Source organism: Chaetodon trifascialis, chromosome 11 (assembly GCF_039877785.1).
Source record: "Chaetodon trifascialis isolate fChaTrf1 chromosome 11, fChaTrf1.hap1, whole genome shotgun sequence".
Lineage (NCBI taxonomy): Eukaryota > Metazoa > Chordata > Actinopteri > Chaetodontiformes > Chaetodontidae > Chaetodon > Chaetodon trifascialis.
Genome location: NC_092066.1, coordinates 10,390,172 through 10,407,433, shown reverse-complemented (window position 1 = coordinate 10,407,433; position 17,262 = coordinate 10,390,172). Strand labels below are relative to the sequence as shown.

Here is a 17,262-nt window from a genome sequence, read left to right as displayed (position 1 = left end):
GGAAGCATCACTGAAAACATTAAATGTTAGTCAACTTGCAACTCTGAAGCTCTTAATTAATATTAAAGGTAAAAATGTCCCATAGTTTTTCAATTAAAGCCTTTATAAATTTAGAAATTATATATAAATATTGTCATGATGCAACTTAAAATGATTTCTTCAGGATTTAAAAATGATTTTTCTAATTTAAAATTCGTTAAATATTATGAAAATAGCCGCCTGTGACTGCAGTTTGTACTGTTGCTAGTCTTTTTTTCAGGATGAATTGCTGTGAACAGCGTAGGCCACATTTTTCATCTTAACAGGATAAAATAATTCCTAAACATTTATCGCGACCAGGCAAACATTGTTCCTCTCCTCTCTGAATAAGAACGATTCAGCGTGGATTCCAACTTTCGTATAAAGCGATTTATTAGGTCAATATATTTTACAGGTGTCCCTTGTTTGGTCGTTATTTCCTTCACATCTTTTCTCTTTTTTTCACAAATAGCTGTCAAAGGTGGTTCCTACAGTCGCCAAACAAAATGTCAAAACGTCTTTACATGCAAATGCGCTCAACAAATTGTACCAAACACAAAACAAAAAGGTCAGCTTCACCAGATGAGGACATGCACATAACCAACAGAACATTTTGGCCCTACATATAAATACTTAAAAAAATCTTTACAGTCTCATCTCATAGTGCCCATTTGTACCAATTTTTACCCATTTATATTTACATATTCACAGCGCAATAAATAAAAATGACAGCGTATTGCCAAATCATTGACCTGTCTGCGAGCAAATCTCTGCTCAGTCTCACCTCTCTGACAAAATAATCGGATCCTCCTTTTTGTGCTTCATGCGTTCAACAAATCAGCGGAACATAGAGTCAATGAAAGTGTTTCTGTTTTGTTTTATTATTATTGATATTTCGGAGCTTTTCATCTGAGTTCAAGGCCTGGTCCCTTGCTCTATTTGTTGATGCTGACTCCTCACAGCAAACCTGTTGACGTGCACAGGGATGGGGACCACGATTTTGGGGTTTCTCACCGGCTCTCCTGAGCGGTTGTTCACGTTGCCGGCTTTGATCCGTTTCCACTTGGCCCTGCGGTTCTGAAACCAGATCTTCACCTGCACCTCGCTCAGTTTAAGTGCGTGCGCGATCTGGGAGCGTTCAGTCAGAGAAAGGTACTTTTTACAGTGAAACTCCTTTTCAAGTTCGAGCAGCTGCTCGCTGGTAAAAGCTGTTCGTCTCCTCCGGCTCTTCCCCGCTGAGCTGCCGGTCGGTAGCGCCTCCTGCGAGCCGGTTTTTAGTTTGCTCTTCTGGGACAGGGAGCCACAGTTGTTCCCGTCCGAGAAGCTTTCGTTCTCGCTGTCCGCGGAGCTGTCCTCCCGGTCACTGCATACGGTGTCCGCTGATTTAAGATCCAGCTTCTCGTCGTCTGAGCTGTACAGTTTGGTCTCACCTGAAACGTGAAGAGAGAGAAGAAACGCGTTCACACTGAGTTCCTTCATGAGTGCGCAAGCCAAAAGAGACCGTTACGCACAACATTGGACATCAGTCATGGCCTGTTTCAGGAGGCTGGTAGAGAGAATAGCCAAGAACAAAATTGCGTGGGGAAAAAAAAGCTTCATTTAAATTAAATTTTTTACAAGCAGCAGCATTAACTGAAGTCACAGTGGGCCATTACAGCTGTCAAGTGAACACCGAGTTGTTCTGCAAGTTTCCTCTACAGCTCTGTTTGTGGCAACTTAGAACAGGTTTTATTTCATCTCCCTACAAAATCATCCATCTGAAGCTTTCTTAAAATCAGGCTAAGCACGCTGTCCAGTTCGTTGTCATTATAATATTGTGAAGAACTATTGAGAAATAATCCCTGTTCTTTAAAAACGAATTGTCTGAAACGACACATTTTATAGCTTAACTGTCATCAGGTTGCATCCCCAAGAATTTGGACAATAATGAACGTGGTATTAATATTTCTGTCACCATGCAACTGTGTTAAAACTGATGTAAGATGGGGTTTGCCTTAAATTTGAGTGCATCTCTGAGAACCAAACATAAACAATATCTGCTTTAACGCATTTTACGCACGTTCGTCACATTTGACGCTCCAGTCTTGACTTTTGGATTTATTAAAATGCCTTACAATAAAAGGAATGAGGCCGAGCTTACCTGATATTGTTTGAAAAGTTTCCGAGAAGTTCAGCAGGTCGGAGCTCTTGTCCCGGCTGTGCAGCTCCTCGGAGTGCGGACTTTCCTGCCTCCTCGCTCCGGGATCGGCGGCGCTTAAACGGGGACCAGGGAGTTCTTGTGGTGGGTAGAAACTGTCCGGAGGATCCGAGAAACTCGGCATCGTCGTGGTGAGCGCAACCATGGATGGCACTCCCTGTCCCAAACTGGCACAGAACGTGTTCGTGAGCCGTCCCGCAAAAGAAGCCAAAGGCGCGAGTGGAGGTATACCAGACGATAAAGGCGAGTGGGATAAAGCTTGTGGAATAACCAAAGGTCTGTACGGCATGAACATAGGATAGCCCGTGTAGAGCAGGTGTCCCGGTCTGGGCTGAGGGGTCCCGATCAGAGAATCGATTGAAAACGCCGTCCCTTGGCCGCCTGGTCTCTGCATTTTGCAGGCAAACACTTTTATTTGCTGGAAACTTGAACGCAGGTGTCCTTCTCCTCGGCGACGCGCAGAAACTTTCAGTGCAAAGACAGAGTGAACTGAAAGTAGATCCTCTGCCGTACTGTCATCCCGTATTGGCGTGGACTGCTTCTCCGGATCTCTGCACTCTATATGCGTCAGTCAGTCGGGCGCTTTGTTGTGGGCCCCACCGCTACCTTTCCCCTCTTATTTGTCACACACTGAGACATAAACACACGCTCTCTCTATCTATCTACCTCTCCCCACTCTCCAATTCCTCCCTCCGCCCCTCTCCGACGCATCGTGTGTGTGTGTGTATGTCTTGTGTGTGTGCGTGCGCGCGTAGAGAGAGAGGGCGAGAGCGCATTGGTTATCATCTGCAATACAAGAGGAATGAAAAGGGGGTGTTTCCCTGGGGGCTCATCCATCTTCCTCAAATTACGCTTCATTTCCTTATTCAGCCTCTGACTTTTTGGCCGTATTGAGAGGCGGTAGTTTCCCAGTGGAGACCAAATAGACGGGTCGCACCCCCAGCCCTCCTCCCCTTTTGCCAGGTTCACCATTGACTGCAAAACGGTGTGAGAGACTGCTCCAGCCCTTCCCCTTCTATAATCGTTGACCACACCAACCCAATCAGCTATTATTAATTTTGATTGATGATAAGTAATTACTCTGGATGCAAGGGACAGCGTAAAACAACGGCGGCTTTTGTTGAAATATTGGGGCCGATGGGCATCAGAGTCAGGAGGGAGGAGAGGCAGATGTTCCTCCGCTCTCTGCTCCATTCTCCCCGGCTACAAACCAATGCGTTCGGCCGCAGAAAAAGAAGTGCTGCAACAATTGTTCCCTGGAGAGAGATACTCTGCGCGAAATTAGATTCAGATAAAAGGCGTTTAGGCGAGGTCAACTGCAGTGTGGACACGGACGCACAGTGGCCAAAGTCAAATTTGCTTGAACTCATTCAAAAAAGCCCGTGAATTAGAAACTTTAACGTCTCTCTCCGATGATCTGTCAACTAAATCGCCCCTAAAAGGCTTTCTATAAATTAAATAACGCACATTTTGCTTTGCGCTTTGGGGGTTGTAATTCATCCCTGATCAAAAATGCATGTGGATGAGGGAGGGGGAAAAAAATCACTTTTCTCTTTTCTTTAAGGACTAGTTTAATCGCAGATCATTTCACCTTTTAAATGGCAATGGGAACTGATGATGATTAGCCCTATTGAGTCCTGGGTGCCCGGGCTCTCCAACTGGTCGTCTGATTGCATGAGGACATAAACATATCACCACCGACTCTGATTAGCAGTGGAGGGCCAGGCCAGGCTAATTCTTGTAATTGCAAGTGACTTCAGCAGCACCTCGCTTTGATCTATTGAAACCATTTGGCGAGCTCCTCTCCCCCCCTTTCTTTTTGGGAGGAATCCTGATGTTCCACAGCTCCCCTCACACTTTTTATCATCATTATTATTATTTTATTATTATTAACGATTCCTCAGTCACAGTCACCAAATCAGTTTACATTCAGATAGCATATTTATTATTTTTGATCTATTTTATTCTTTTATATAATAGTCTTATACACAATGGCTGAAGCAGGCCTAATACAAAGTGTCCTATAACCTGTGATTAACAATAGGTCGTATATATTTGAATTATCGCAAGAGTTGATTACAATCTTGTCAGTGCTGCAGATAATTGTCATTCTGCTAAATGTGACCACAATGATCCCTCCAACTTTATATTCCGCAGATGAGTGATGGGAGAGACTGGCAGGTGCAACTTGCTGAACTCTTGTCGTTTGTCTTTTTCTCGTATCGCCGCCGTGTCAGAGCTTTTCATTAATTTCTGAAGCGGAGGTTGAAGGATAACCTGATCGGAACGTCTGGATAACAACACAAATTACAAGAAGCCAAAGGTGTTCAACATGGTTTAATGCACTTGCAATTTGTTTTTAATGTTGAACTCTCCGCTGACACTTTTAAACGTAACTTTTTAAAACAAATCCTTCATCAGATTTTTTTTTATAGTGTATTTTCTGTCATTAATACCCTTCTCAAAAAGCATGAGAGGAGAAAGCAAAGATATAAAACAAGAAATCATAAAATAATACTGATAGATTGCATGGCCATGGTGGGATATTCAATTTTATGTCAAGCATATTTTGATAAAAAAAAAAAAAACAAAAAAACAACGCGTATTTATAATCATAGCGGTGGAATAATTATTTATGCAAATATTTTATGGCAACATACAACACATCATCACTTTTCCAGTAACCTCAAACTACCATGATAATTATCATGTAAAAAATACAAGCATCTGAGGAGTTTTACTATCAAATGCAGAGTTTTTTTAAAAAAAGTAAAGATAAAATAAAATATAAAACATACAGTTGCTTATCTGCTATTATACTTTAACAACCCAGGTCTGTAGCGCCCTCTTGTGGTGCAACATCAAACATGAGCCGTGCAGAGAGACTGATCTGGAATAAAAGTGTCAGAGAATACGCAGCTGCTCCTGACAAGCTTGTAAAATGTACTTTAACATATGATGTGTACTTGTCTGTGGTGCTACAGCTGATGTCACTATTTTAATTACGATTTAATTATGATCGAGACTGTTACTGATACTGTGAATAGCCGCTGCTTTTCTCACAGCACGCAATCGTCACCAGGACTTACAGACCGAACAAAGTGCTTTCAGTGGACATAACCTCTGCACTCCAGGAGCAGGTAGTTCTTGATGTAGGTGGGCAGGCCAAGTTTAGGGACCACTTTGTGCACCCGCACATTCAGGAAGCTCCTTAGTGTGCAGCGTGCCAAGTGTTGCAGAGAGCGAGGAGTCAGTTGCAAAGAGAACACTGACTGGTAGAACTCTTTGTGCTCCTGATTGGATAAGAACACAGATGAGCACGAGGTCATTTGGTGAAGCATTGATGTTAGTTCTCTCACTTTACAGTCAGTCATTATGATATTTCAATATTTTGAAATGTAGAAGTAGTATTAAATATACATCCAGTAAGCAATTCATCTACCATTAGCTATGTCCTACTGTAGCTCTTTGTGAATATCAAGCATGACCCAGTACAGCTCTAGGCATCCTGCACACCCTGCAAATGACTTTTTTTTTTTTTTTTGTACATTTTGATTTATTCCTATAATCATCCTTTTGTTTTTGTGCATTCATTCTGCATTTAAAGGCTATATCTCAGAGTTTCTTTTACCACTTGAATAAATGTGGTGGGTCACCTCGAGTTTAAGAAAACTATCAAAATTAAATTGATCAGCGCTGAATTTTCATGGTCTTGGAGCTGTCCAGATAATGTGCCCAAAACGTGCAACATTTGGTGATGAAAACATTATCTTTTTTTTTTTTAATTTTAAAGAAATTCAATATCAGCCCAGTGTACACAAAAAACATACAATCTAAAAGCATTTGTCTTAAAACACTCACACTGGTCAAACCTTACTCATGATTATATTGATTAACAAGCTTGCCTGTAACGCCGTAGGTGGTACGGACTCAACCCAGATGTCCGTGACTTTGAGGTGACTGTAGGCGTTCAGAAGAACCTCGATGGTGCGTGGAGACTCAGAGCAGTGCTTCAAAAGCTAGAAGAAACACCCCAACACAGAGTAAAGCAATAGGACTCATATTATCATCATTTAAGTTCATGAGTGAGCTTGTGACTCCATAGAACTGAAGAAATAAAGTAATTAAACACTTGTGAAATGAACAGATTGGTCTTCCCTCCAGGGGTTTAACTGGAAATTATGCAATTAGTGCTAATTAATCTCCTATTAACACTTGCCTAATTAGGAACCAGGCATTTCGTCTAGTGCACGTGGGTTCACTGATAGTTGTAGTCTGTTTCCCGCAGAGAGTGCAACACTTCATGTTGTGTCATGAAATGAGAAGGATTTGAATGTGAAGTTGTGAAGTCTGGAATATTGCAAAGAACAGTTAAGTGTTTCCAGACTCTTTTTTTTCCAAGGTGTAACATGTGCAGTACTTGCTAATTATGCAAAATGAGCCACCTTGATGAATAACTGGTTCATAGTGCAAATACAACACTGCTACAAACCAATCTGGAAGGCTTTATCTCACATGAAATGCACACACACATAATTTATCCTTTAGTATTTTTAGATAACTTGATTCCCACCATGGGCAGAGCTCCAGGCCACACCCGAATAGAACCATGGTTGAGCAGAGCACGGACGATCCTCTCAGGCTGATGGGAAATCTTGTAGCACACCACCTTCAAGATGTTGTGCATGGGAGCTTCACCACCATAGTCCATATCATTAACACAAGCGCCGTTTGCCAGCAGCAGATCCACTATGTCTGGATTTACATTCTTACAGGCCATGTGCAAAGGACTACGTTTGTCCTGGTCCACAGTGTTCACTTTGGCCCCTGCCAACAGCAGCAAGTGGCACACCTTGAAGTAACGCTGAAGGTCCTCCAACTCCTGGCATTGTGAACAAGCAGCATTTAGGGGTGTGAGGCCCTCTAAATTCTGTTTGTCCACAGCAGCTCCGTAACGCAGGTAGAGCTCGATGTGGTCTTGGAGGCCATTCCTGGCTGCCACATGTAAGGGAGTGTCATCTTCTTCAGTGGTGCGACCATTGATTGCTGCACCATACTGAAGGAGATACTTGGCACATCTGCAGGAAGAATTACAGAATCCTGTTTTGTAATATAACACAAGATGTGGTCCTGCACACATGTAAGATCAGTGGTTCCCAGCCTCTTTTCTTTTCAGACTCATAGTCCTGTCATATGAGCTCAAGGACCCTTTCATCAGCACCATTTGCCATATTACAAATTAATTTAAATAGATTTTAAACTTGAAGTCATTTAAAACCATTACTTATATAAAAATGGATATTACTCTAATACATTTCTGGCAAGACAGTGATCCTAAATTTGTAGGCTGGATCTTGTTTTTTGGGGGGGTTTTTTTTGGCCAGTGGGTTTAATCAAGTTTCTATTTTAGCCACATTGTACTATAACCAGCACTTTTAGCTATCTGTTGCCTTCTCTGCTTGACTGCTACTTTTCATGCACTTTCAACTGTTAAAGTCAGATAGGGACACTTGTCAGTAAACACAGTTCATTTTGCAGAATGATTGCATTCTGTTTGTATTTGCCTTTTACATCATCCCAATTTTGGGGGGAACTGTGTTGCACAAAAGTTGAATTCATTAGCAATGAATGCATCATTTCTCATTTTAATCCACTCAGGGGTTTTGTAGCTACAGCAGTCTCACTTGGTCAGGTATGAGCAATAGTTTTACCACAGCTAACGCCAGCTAATGTTAGAATGTTTGGGAAATGTTTCGCAAAATTGTGGTATAACTGACATAAATGAGCTAATTCACTGACTTGTTGATTGTGCTCTTGTGCTACTGTTACACTAGCTAATGTTTTAGCATTTAATTTTACCCTGTAATTGTCACTTGTGCCCTCAGTGGCTGCTAAACACCAAATCCTGATTTCTATTTCTTCTAATTAGCTGAGCTGTTCCAACTTTCTGCATATCCTGTGGAAACTGTGGAAGTCCTTCCTTGGGTACAAATAGCCTAGAATCACTGCTTTAGATGAAACACAGGCATACACTCTCTACTTTAGTTCTGCTATACTCACTCGAGGGATTCTGGGCTTGTACAAATGTGCAAAGGCATAAGACCATCTTCAGAAACAGCATTGGCGTTGGCACCATGGACCAGCAGCAGTTTGGTACACTCTGGCTGGCAGTTTTCACAGGACTCATGCAGGGCAGTGGTGCCCCCGGGTGCCAGGTCTACATTGGCCCCACGCTGCAGCAGGAGTCTCAGGCAGTCTGTAAAGCCTCGGCCAGCGGTGATGTGTAGTGGTGTGGTCAGCTCCTGCTCATAACTCAGTGACCATAGTCCTGCCGGTAGGGAGTACAATGGCATGTCAGCTTGGAGCTCAAACCTTCGGATCATTGTAAATAAGCAGATATAAAGTGATCTAAGAGTGGTTTTGGTGTCAATTAGGACACTTTTCAAAGTATTAGTGGTTGCATGACTCTTTCCAGTACTTGATAACCCTCAATAAAAGACCATAGCCTTTTTGCATAACTGTCGACAGTTTGATAGACAATCTAAGTTCTGGTAAACCTACTCAGGCATCTGTAGTTAAATCTGAAGTTCTTCCATTCTTCTATGTTGCTGGTATCATAAATGGCGTCGATAAGGTAGTCGTACTCGTCGTCGTCCACAATGCTGAGAATCGTCAGCTCATCGCCCACAAGCAGGGAGTTCCAGAACTGCAAGACACAACCCGTGGCTTTGGCTGTGGCGATCACGTCGTTACGGTATGTCTTTGGTTTGCGCCACTTAACCTTTGGTGCTACATAAGCCATACTGGAGCTAACTAGGTTGTTTTAGTAGGGTGATTTCTCCTGAAGGAAAAAGCACTAATGCAGGTTGTTTGTGCAGACAGGGCTATTTCAGGGCGGTGTTATATGATATTTTGTTTGACCTGATTAACTTCAGTGGTATGGGACCCACTGGCTGGTGTGTTGCATGTCACTGGGCTTCTGATTCAGCAAATCCACTGAAGTCAACGGACAATGCTCTGTTGCATTCAACAAACTTTGGAGGAACACATTGATCCGACAAATAGAATGATTATGGTAACATTGTGTATTTCACAGGACCATTATTAGTGTTATGTATTCACTCATATGGATTTCCAGCAACTCAGCAAGCCAAAACTGACTCAAAATGTTTTTTTGTGTTTTCCACAAATTAAAAAGTTAACTTTTGTTTTTGTTTTTGTTTTGTTTTTTCCAGTGAAAGTCCGCTGTTGAATCTAGTCTGATAATATGGTGGACACGTGATGTTTCTATAAATATTGCATCGTGTTGTGTTTCTAAAAATATTGCATCCCTGCATCTTTAAAAGCTGCCTCAGGGTGACATGTACCACTAACATACTGCTCATAGATGCAAATTAAAATCTTTTTAAAGCAGTGATTAACTTTGTCTCCTTTCCACAACACAACTAACGTGTGGCACTTTTGTTAAAACAACTGTACCTTTAAAATCTCAACTTTTTGATGCTATAGTCTCCAGGAAATACAGTAAAGCCACTTAGCTGTGCCAAATTATATGAATTCCTTAATTCCCTAATGAAGACAGACGTTGTCTCCTACCTTCCCCTGCACAGACCCAGCGCATGTCCCCTCCTTGTGGCTCAATGATGAGGTTTACTGTGGAGCCTCTAGGAAAGAAGTGCTGCAGGGCCTCTAGGTCTCCTGTATAAAGAGCGTTCTGGACGACCACGTCTTGGCAGACAGCTGCTGGCAGGGTAGTCCCGGACCTAAACTGTGCCCTGTCCCTGACCTCCTTCTTCAGCATATAGCTGTTGAAGTGGTGGGAGGCCACCTGCTTCTTGTAGTTGTGTCTCTCCAGCATGTCCTCATCAAGTTCAAGAGAGCGCAAGGCCATTGGCGTGAAGACAAAGCTGCCTCGCGACATGCTGAATGGCTTAGACAAAAGTGGTTGGACACAGTCTGAAAGGGCCTGTCTCTCTGTTTCTGTTGTTGTCTCCCTCTCTCTGGCTAATGTCCACTATGTGCCTGCCGGCTGTTCACAGGGTTGGTTCACAGAGTTGTTTTGATATTTGGTATGAGACCCTCCCTGCGGTGTGACAAGTAATGCTATTTTTATGTCTCACATGCAGCCACTCAAGCCTCTCCTATTTGCCTACAGCAAAGTTACAGCCATGAAGTGTCTCTGTCAGGCACAGTATCTTATTAGACTAAACTTTAATCAGTGGCAAATTGGGAGTTAGCTTCTTTAAAAAATATATACGGAACATTATATTTACAGATTTTAAAGTGCAGCACAGAAAAATAATACTTATTCCAGATATTTTTAAATGTGCTGAGCAAGAAGAGTCCATGTGAAGGGTCAAGTTATTGGATTATAAACCTTTATCATTCTCAGCAGGGCTTTCACTGTTCGGCTCATACAATTAGCTCAAATGCAATCTTAAACATTTAGCCAACTTTTAAGGTCAAATTTTGTCTTAAATTTTATATTTAAAATAAGAGCAAATAAGAATGGCCTATTTGTGAGCTGCTGTGCTCAGATTTTTTTTTTTTTTTTTTTTTTTCAAGAGCCTTAATGGGTTTTATGTATGCACATGGCTCCCTCCATTAGAACATTAGCCTGAATGACTGGCAACCGCTGTGTCACTCTGCCCCACGTGCAGTGTTCTGATGGTGGAGGGACGGCGCATAATTAAGCCTCTTAAGCCTACTCGCTAAGCTTCTGACAAACATCTCTTTTGACTGATGGACCACCATTTTCCAGAGCTGGTAGAAATTCTACCCAGTAGCAAAACTGATCTCATCTTTTAACTCTCAAGACACCAGGAACAGGTTTTCATGGCTGGCAAAGTTAGCTCAGAATTACCTTTGAGACTTACCTGAAGCTGTCATGTGCTCTGATATCTCCATGGATTAAAATTTGCTGTATTTGGTACACAATGTATTTAAATGGCACATATTTTAATGTCTGTTTATCCACCTCTGTGTTGGAGTCTATCAAGGTGCATGTAAGCTCTGCAGAAAACAAGGTTGGCACCACAGGTGGAGAAATACAACATATTCGTGGGGAGGTTTTACCTTCTTTCCCATTTGAAGACAGAAGCATCGCTGCATCTCATCTATACCTTAACGACTGTTCTGGTATGGAAATCAAGGTCATTTATTTTATGTTACAGTTTGGTAATAGATGCCACATTAAACTGAAGGCGAGTAAGAGTTTCAACTTTGAAAACACACATTACCAGAGAGAGACTAGGAATATTGTTTTTGCGGCTGGAGTACATCCTTTTAAATGATATACATAATGAGTTTATAATATGCATCTGGGCTACCTCCTCTCTACTTTGATGTCTTCCAAATGGCCCGGGTGTCATCAGCAAAACATGTAGGCACTTTCCCGCCTCATTGACTCCCAAATGTATTTTAAATATCATTCCTGGTAACGCAATTATTTAAAACGCTGAACTAAACACTTACTAATGGGGAAAAAGACAGCGACTTCGATAAATTCATTTCTCAAATGGTGGGCATTCATGTTTCTTTTTTTCCCCTCTCTCTGTGAAGCGGAGGCAACTCTGATGGCAACAAAAAAAACCCATCAGCAGTAGTAACACCCGCTGCCCTCACAGCCCCCCGTGGACATATTAAATCTTTGGTTTCCTCACATTACCCACCAGTAGCTGCCTTCCAAGGTTTTCTGCATTGTGGTCAACCACCTTCCTCTCCCAAGGCAGTAAGAGGCTGGACATCAGCAGCAGCCCTGATGAGAGTGAGGCACTTCATTTATGCAATCATAGGCAATTAGTTCCCTCTGATTATGTGCCTCTTAATGCTGTTTTGAGTACTGTGGCACACAGTAATACAGAAAGAGATTAAACTATAGCCCTCCCTCCACACTGAGCAGTCATTTAATATACTGAGAACATAATGAAATGTACACAGTAATTACAGTAATATTAAATGCTAATGGGTTTGCAATTGGATCTGTTGTTAGTTTAAGACAGAGTCAGTGCACCCAAAGAAAGTCTAAGTTTAGAGAGCGCGTCACCATAATATCAGAGCACCCAATTATCCGTCAGGTGTTTCTTATTTTAATGATTTATGTCTTACTTATTGTCATTCCTATCAGAGGAATCCACAGCATGTCTGGTATATGGACAATTCTGTGCTAGAAAGAGGGCAATTCATATGCAATTTTCATGTTTCATGTTCACATCTCAGGAGTTAAAGAGAAATAAGATCTGAAATTTGTATCCAATGGGAGACTAATTGGAGGGTCACCATGGAAACATGATAAGATGTAATGAGCATGCTTAATTGAATAGCGACATTATCTAATGGGAAGCTAGTTGCTGCATTAGTGCACGGTTTTGATTTAAGTCTTTGCATATTCTAATTGTTTTAATATCATATTGACTCTGACAGTTCCATACGGACACGTTAAGGTAGACACAGTCTTCTTTAAGCCGTTGATGCCATTAAATCACCTTTGATAGCCAATCAACACTGGTTTACTTTGATATATATACAGCTCATCAGAGTCGACAACAGGGCTCAGACAAGGTGCTCCCTTTGCAAATCTCCTCCAGGTCTCATCATGATGCTTGAGATGTTGGTGGAGAACATAAATGAATTTATAGAGCCTTGAATTGAACAGTAGCCTCAAACTATTCTGTGGAAGCATGATTACTTTTTCTGTACTCTTTCAGCTCTGAGCCCACTACCTATAATGTATTGTATCGGTCTTTGCAGATTCCAATTGTCTCTCAATGCACTGATCACCACGCAAATAGCCCTCTGTTTCATCATGACAATTGAGAGGTTCATATTTCAGTGTAATAGTCCCGTATAACTTTAACCATCTATCACAACCTCATTTCATTGCGGTTGCAGTTAATACGCGCTTCCCTGCCAAGTGGAACATTTTCTAATGATGCACTCTCACATGAAAACAAGGCAAGCCAGCCCGTGCTCTGCATCACTCACTAATGCACCCATCCATAATGTGTTCATAGCAGTCGGCCTAAAGGAGACAGCGATGACTACCGCTTGGCATGGGCATGAGAGGGGATATGGGGAAGTGTGCAAGATACAAAACCTAAATGGCTATGATAATCATGAGCAAAGTCACTGCCATCAGAGGCTGTATCACCCTCATAATAACATCTGTAGATTTCATATCATTACCAAGTATACCGGGAAACATGTAAAATGGGTATCTCAACAATAACAGTCAGTGGTGGCAGTCACATCCAAGTGCATTATCACAGCGAGCCCGGCTTTGTAGGATGTTGACAAGGGTCGCCTAATAGGTGTATGTAAAGCCTGATGTAAACACCATCCTAATTAGAGAGACCTTTATCAGTTCCTCCATTTTATGCAGATTGGACTGGTGCAAACGCTAGTGTGATTATCCTGTAATCAAGTACTATTCAGTTGACAGTGTCGTCTTTTAACACCTGATTAGAATACATAACAGGAATACAATGTTGCATTCTTTCCTCTGTCAGTTTATAAATATGTCCCCTTTTAAACCTAAATGAATCATGTATCTTGCTGGGGTTTGGATGAATCCATCAGGGGTGAAAAAGACTACTTTTAAATTGAAGCATTGTGGTATTTTGAAATATAATGATTAGTAAACAGTTTGTACCTTGCATGTATTCATGGTGTCTTTACATGTCAGATAAACAATGATAACAACTGAGTCAGAGCTACGCACCAATTTTTCCTCAAACATCAAAAACAAACTTTGAAAAACTGTTTCATAACACTTCTAGCAGCTGGCACAAAAATATTTTGTGACTGTGATCTTTGACCATTTTTCCTCAGCTTATTTTTTATATTTGGTTGATGTGGCTGTTTTGTTATAAATACTCTCTTTTTTTTTCTCATTTTGTAAAACACATTACCAGAATGAGGGTGTTATCATCAGTTGATATCAATATCAATGTTATTTTCATCTTAAAAATGATTCACATTTTCCTCCATATGATAATATAACATACATCCTGTTCAACTGAGTTTTGTTGCGGCCTAGCGAACGAGCAAGAAACGTCACTTCCGGTTACCATCTTTGTTTCGCTATCTTCAACTTTGGAAACAGGTTTAAAAATACTTGTTACAGGCGGGATGTTTGTTTTGTCAGAGCTGGACAGAGACTTTGAGAAACGCAGAGATATTTTCGAAACACTGGCAATTGTTGTCAAATGACACTATTCGTGTGAAGTTTTACCGTGTCAACACACAAACGATTAAGTTAGCTTTGCGTATCATCATCGCTGCTGCTATGACCACAACGTACGCTAGTTGGAGTACCTGTTCAAAAAGGTCAGTTTTTGCTAATACGCTAGCTAGCTAGCTAGGTGTGGCCACCGAGTACTAGCTAAAAACTTGTGGTCGCATCAATTAAGCGTCTTTTCCATCGCATTTAAGAAGTCTTTTAATCATTGCAGTGAAGTAATGTTACGTTCAAGGGATAAAATACTAATATCGAGAACGGATTAGCTGACTGGCAATAGCTTAGTTTTGCTTTATGCTAGCTCTGGTTTGTTAACAGTTAACGTTGTAGTCACCTGCTTAATTCGATACTGGTATGGATCTATGTGTGCTTTGTGTATCCTTATATGTGTTGTCAAATTTGTGTTGCTTTTGGACTGAAGATTGCATTATGATTCTTAACAAACCAGTTGGAAGTCGAACTTTTCTGAATTAAGAAATGTGATTTTTCATCTCTGGTATATTGTGATCAATATTTTATAGGACTATAAAATATGTATTGACTAGCGTTTCAGCTCTTCTACAGCGTTGTCCTCTGTTATGTTGGCAGAGTGGGCTCAGTTAAATTATGCTAAGAGTTAAAAGAACGTGAAGACCAGCATAACCTGAGAGCTAGATATGTAATGAGCAAATGAAAATATTAAGGATACATGAAGCAACATACTCCTGGTTTATTGTGCAGTTAATTTTAAGTAACAGTTCTATAGTGCATCTGTAAGTAGGAACATTTGTAGCTGTAAAGTACAAAACGACATTTCAAACAGAAACAAGGTACAGCTGATAGTAATCTTGTATGCAGCCATATCTCCTCATAGGGCTGTTTATCAAAGACACTCAATACTCTGAGTAAATACGCCTGTAATATAAAAAGTGAAAGTACCCCATCTAGTGGCTAATGCCGACATGTTGCTGCTTTTCAGAAGAGGCGTTTAAAAAAATAAAAATAAGCTTTTTGTGTGTTATGTAAATCATCCGGTTTACAAATCCACTGATGCACAGGGTTGAAATCCTTGTCATAAGAACTTTTAGTGCGTGGAAGGCTTCATTTGGAGCTGGTGTACTTTGTGACCGCTTTGGTGCCCTCGGACACGGCGTGCTTGGCCAGCTCCCCGGGCAGCAGCAGCCTCACCGCAGTCTGCACTTCTCTGCTGGTGATGGTGGAGCGCTTATTGTACAGAGCCAGCCGGGACGCCTCTGTGGCAATCCTCTCAAACAGGTCATTCACGAAGGAGTTCATGATGCTCATGGCTTTGCTTGAAATCCCCGTGTCCGGGTGAACCTTTGAGAGCAGGAGGGAAATTGCTGTTAGTTCGTTTAGACAGGAAAACCGAAGCAGTTTAAACTTCGGCTTGATTTTCTTCACCCACCTGTTTCAAAACTTTATAGATGTACATCGCGTAAGTCTCTCTTCTTCTAGACTTTCTCTTCGCCTTTTTCTCACTCGAGCTCTTCCCCTTCTTTCGAGATATGTCATTACTCATTTTTTTTTAAACTGTCAAATAGGTGAACTTCGCCAATGTTAAGTTCGTTAGATACTGTGTCAAGTGGTTTAGGACAAGTGATCCCAGGTGTCTGGTTCACGGGCAGCTGTTTATGTAGCGTGGCTTCATTAGACTGATTTAGCTCACCTGTTTTGCTTTTGGAGGGTAGATTTGTTGTTGTATTGCAGTCTTGCCTGGCATGATAAATGGAGTTGGCGTTATACCACACAATTCCACATCTTGACGGCGTCCACTAGGTGGCAAACTTGCATCAGTTTATAAGCGGCACGAATCCTCATTAGTGGGGTACAATACCTGTGGTAGATTCCACTAATTCATTGCAATCTTCCAAGAAGCTTGTCATTCACAAACCTTGTTAGACCTAGTGTATATTTAGAGGCCATAAAATTTCCAGGAAAACACTGATGAGCAGCATTTGTAGTCACAATCAGTGTTTAAGTAAGCTTGATTTACATGCATGCCTGCGTTATTTTCAGAGAGGTCAACAGACACTAAGACTATGCTTATTAAAAATGTATGCTGTTATATGCAAGGCTGGATTAAAACAGGCACTTTCCCGAGAGCCCCAGCCTTGCAAAGCCCAGGGTCATTTTGTCTTTATTTAATGTGTCAGCCTGAAAAAAATGCAGATATGTTTGGGAATTTGCACAATTAATGTTTAATCTTGAAGCTTTGTAATATAGTGGAGTGTTGTGGAAAGCCACTATCATTTTAATTGAGAATGTCTTTTGCTACTTTGTGCATAAATTATTTTGTATCTAAACAAATTGCTAATTGGCACTAATTGCAAAGGCCTAGGAGTGTTCCAGCTTTGTGCTAATGATTGGTTTTTGATTTACTTGGCAAATTATAACTTAGGCGTATCCTCAACATATCCTTTCATCACATTAAGATACTCGGAAAATTCACATACTTTATAGCCAGTTTGCAATATCTTCAGCAATATCTACAGCATCAGTAAGTGCAAAGTAACACATCTTTAAGGCCCCCTAGTGGGTGTGTCTGCCCTCTTGATCCTGTACACATAATGAATTTCAGTTTTAGTTGGTGTTACTGTGGTGTCTGATTGTGGTAATGGGGCTATTTGTTTGTTTAGTAATGGTGTGTTTACATCGCTAAGCTTGTGATGATTCTGGACACTTTTATGTGTGGAACATTCTGATAAATGGAAGAAGTTCATGCTGATAATTGGGGTAAAGATGTTTCTGCTCCAGGCCTGTATTTTCTTCATTAGTTATCCTTGTTTTATTCAGAATGAAAGATTTGACA

The 17,262-nt window shown here is 41.2% G+C and overlaps 3 protein-coding genes across 3 annotated transcripts; all 3 read right to left on the bottom strand.

The window, feature by feature from the left end:
* Positions 1 to 396: 396 nt before the first annotated feature.
* Positions 397 to 2,847, bottom strand: gbx1 (gastrulation brain homeobox 1). Its single transcript, XM_070974718.1, has 2 exons — positions 2,159 to 2,847; positions 397 to 1,448 (listed from the first exon to the last, which is right to left on the bottom strand). The coding sequence occupies exons 1-2, from the start codon at positions 2,607 to 2,609 to the stop codon at positions 934 to 936; spliced, it is 966 nt and encodes a 321-aa protein (XP_070830819.1). The 5' UTR covers positions 2,610 to 2,847; the 3' UTR covers positions 397 to 933.
* A 2,475-nt stretch (positions 2,848 to 5,322) lies between these two features.
* asb10 (ankyrin repeat and SOCS box containing 10) lies at positions 5,323 to 10,136 on the bottom strand. The gene is made up of 5 exons (XM_070974717.1): positions 9,812 to 10,136; positions 8,276 to 8,543; positions 6,789 to 7,293; positions 6,121 to 6,234; positions 5,323 to 5,508 (listed from the first exon to the last, which is right to left on the bottom strand). Exons 1-5 carry the CDS (start codon positions 10,134 to 10,136, stop codon positions 5,323 to 5,325), a joined length of 1,398 nt encoding a protein of 465 aa, XP_070830818.1.
* A 5,397-nt stretch (positions 10,137 to 15,533) lies between these two features.
* h2bk1 (H2B.K variant histone 1) lies at positions 15,534 to 15,972 on the bottom strand. The gene is made up of 2 exons (XM_070974277.1): positions 15,859 to 15,972; positions 15,534 to 15,770 (listed from the first exon to the last, which is right to left on the bottom strand). The coding sequence occupies exons 1-2, from the start codon at positions 15,970 to 15,972 to the stop codon at positions 15,534 to 15,536; spliced, it is 351 nt and encodes a 116-aa protein (XP_070830378.1).
* Between the last annotated feature and the right edge of the window lie 1,290 nt (positions 15,973 to 17,262).

Excerpts from the sequence above, each read along its gene's own strand:
- gbx1 (XM_070974718.1), bottom strand. The coding sequence starts at position 2,609 with ATGCAGAGACCAGGCGGCCAAGGGACGGCGTTTTCAATCGATTCTCTG. Across the intron at positions 1,449-2,158 it reads AACTTTTCAAACAATATCAG|GTGAGACCAAACTGTACAGC; the intron begins GTAAGCTCGGCC and ends TTCACGTTTCAG.
- h2bk1 (XM_070974277.1), bottom strand. The coding sequence starts at position 15,972 with ATGAGTAATGACATATCTCGAAAGAAGGGGAAGAGCTCGAGTGAGAAA. Across the intron at positions 15,771-15,858 it reads TCTATAAAGTTTTGAAACAG|GTTCACCCGGACACGGGGAT; the intron begins GTGGGTGAAGAA and ends CTGCTCTCAAAG.
- asb10 (XM_070974717.1), bottom strand. The coding sequence starts at position 10,136 with ATGTCGCGAGGCAGCTTTGTCTTCACGCCAATGGCCTTGCGCTCTCTT. Across the intron at positions 8,544-9,811 it reads CTGGGTCTGTGCAGGGGAAG|GACTATGGTCACTGAGTTAT; the intron begins GTAGGAGACAAC and ends CCCTACCGGCAG. Across the intron at positions 6,235-6,788 it reads GGCCTGGAGCTCTGCCCATG|CTTTTGAAGCACTGCTCTGA; the intron begins GTGGGAATCAAG and ends TGTTTCTTCTAG.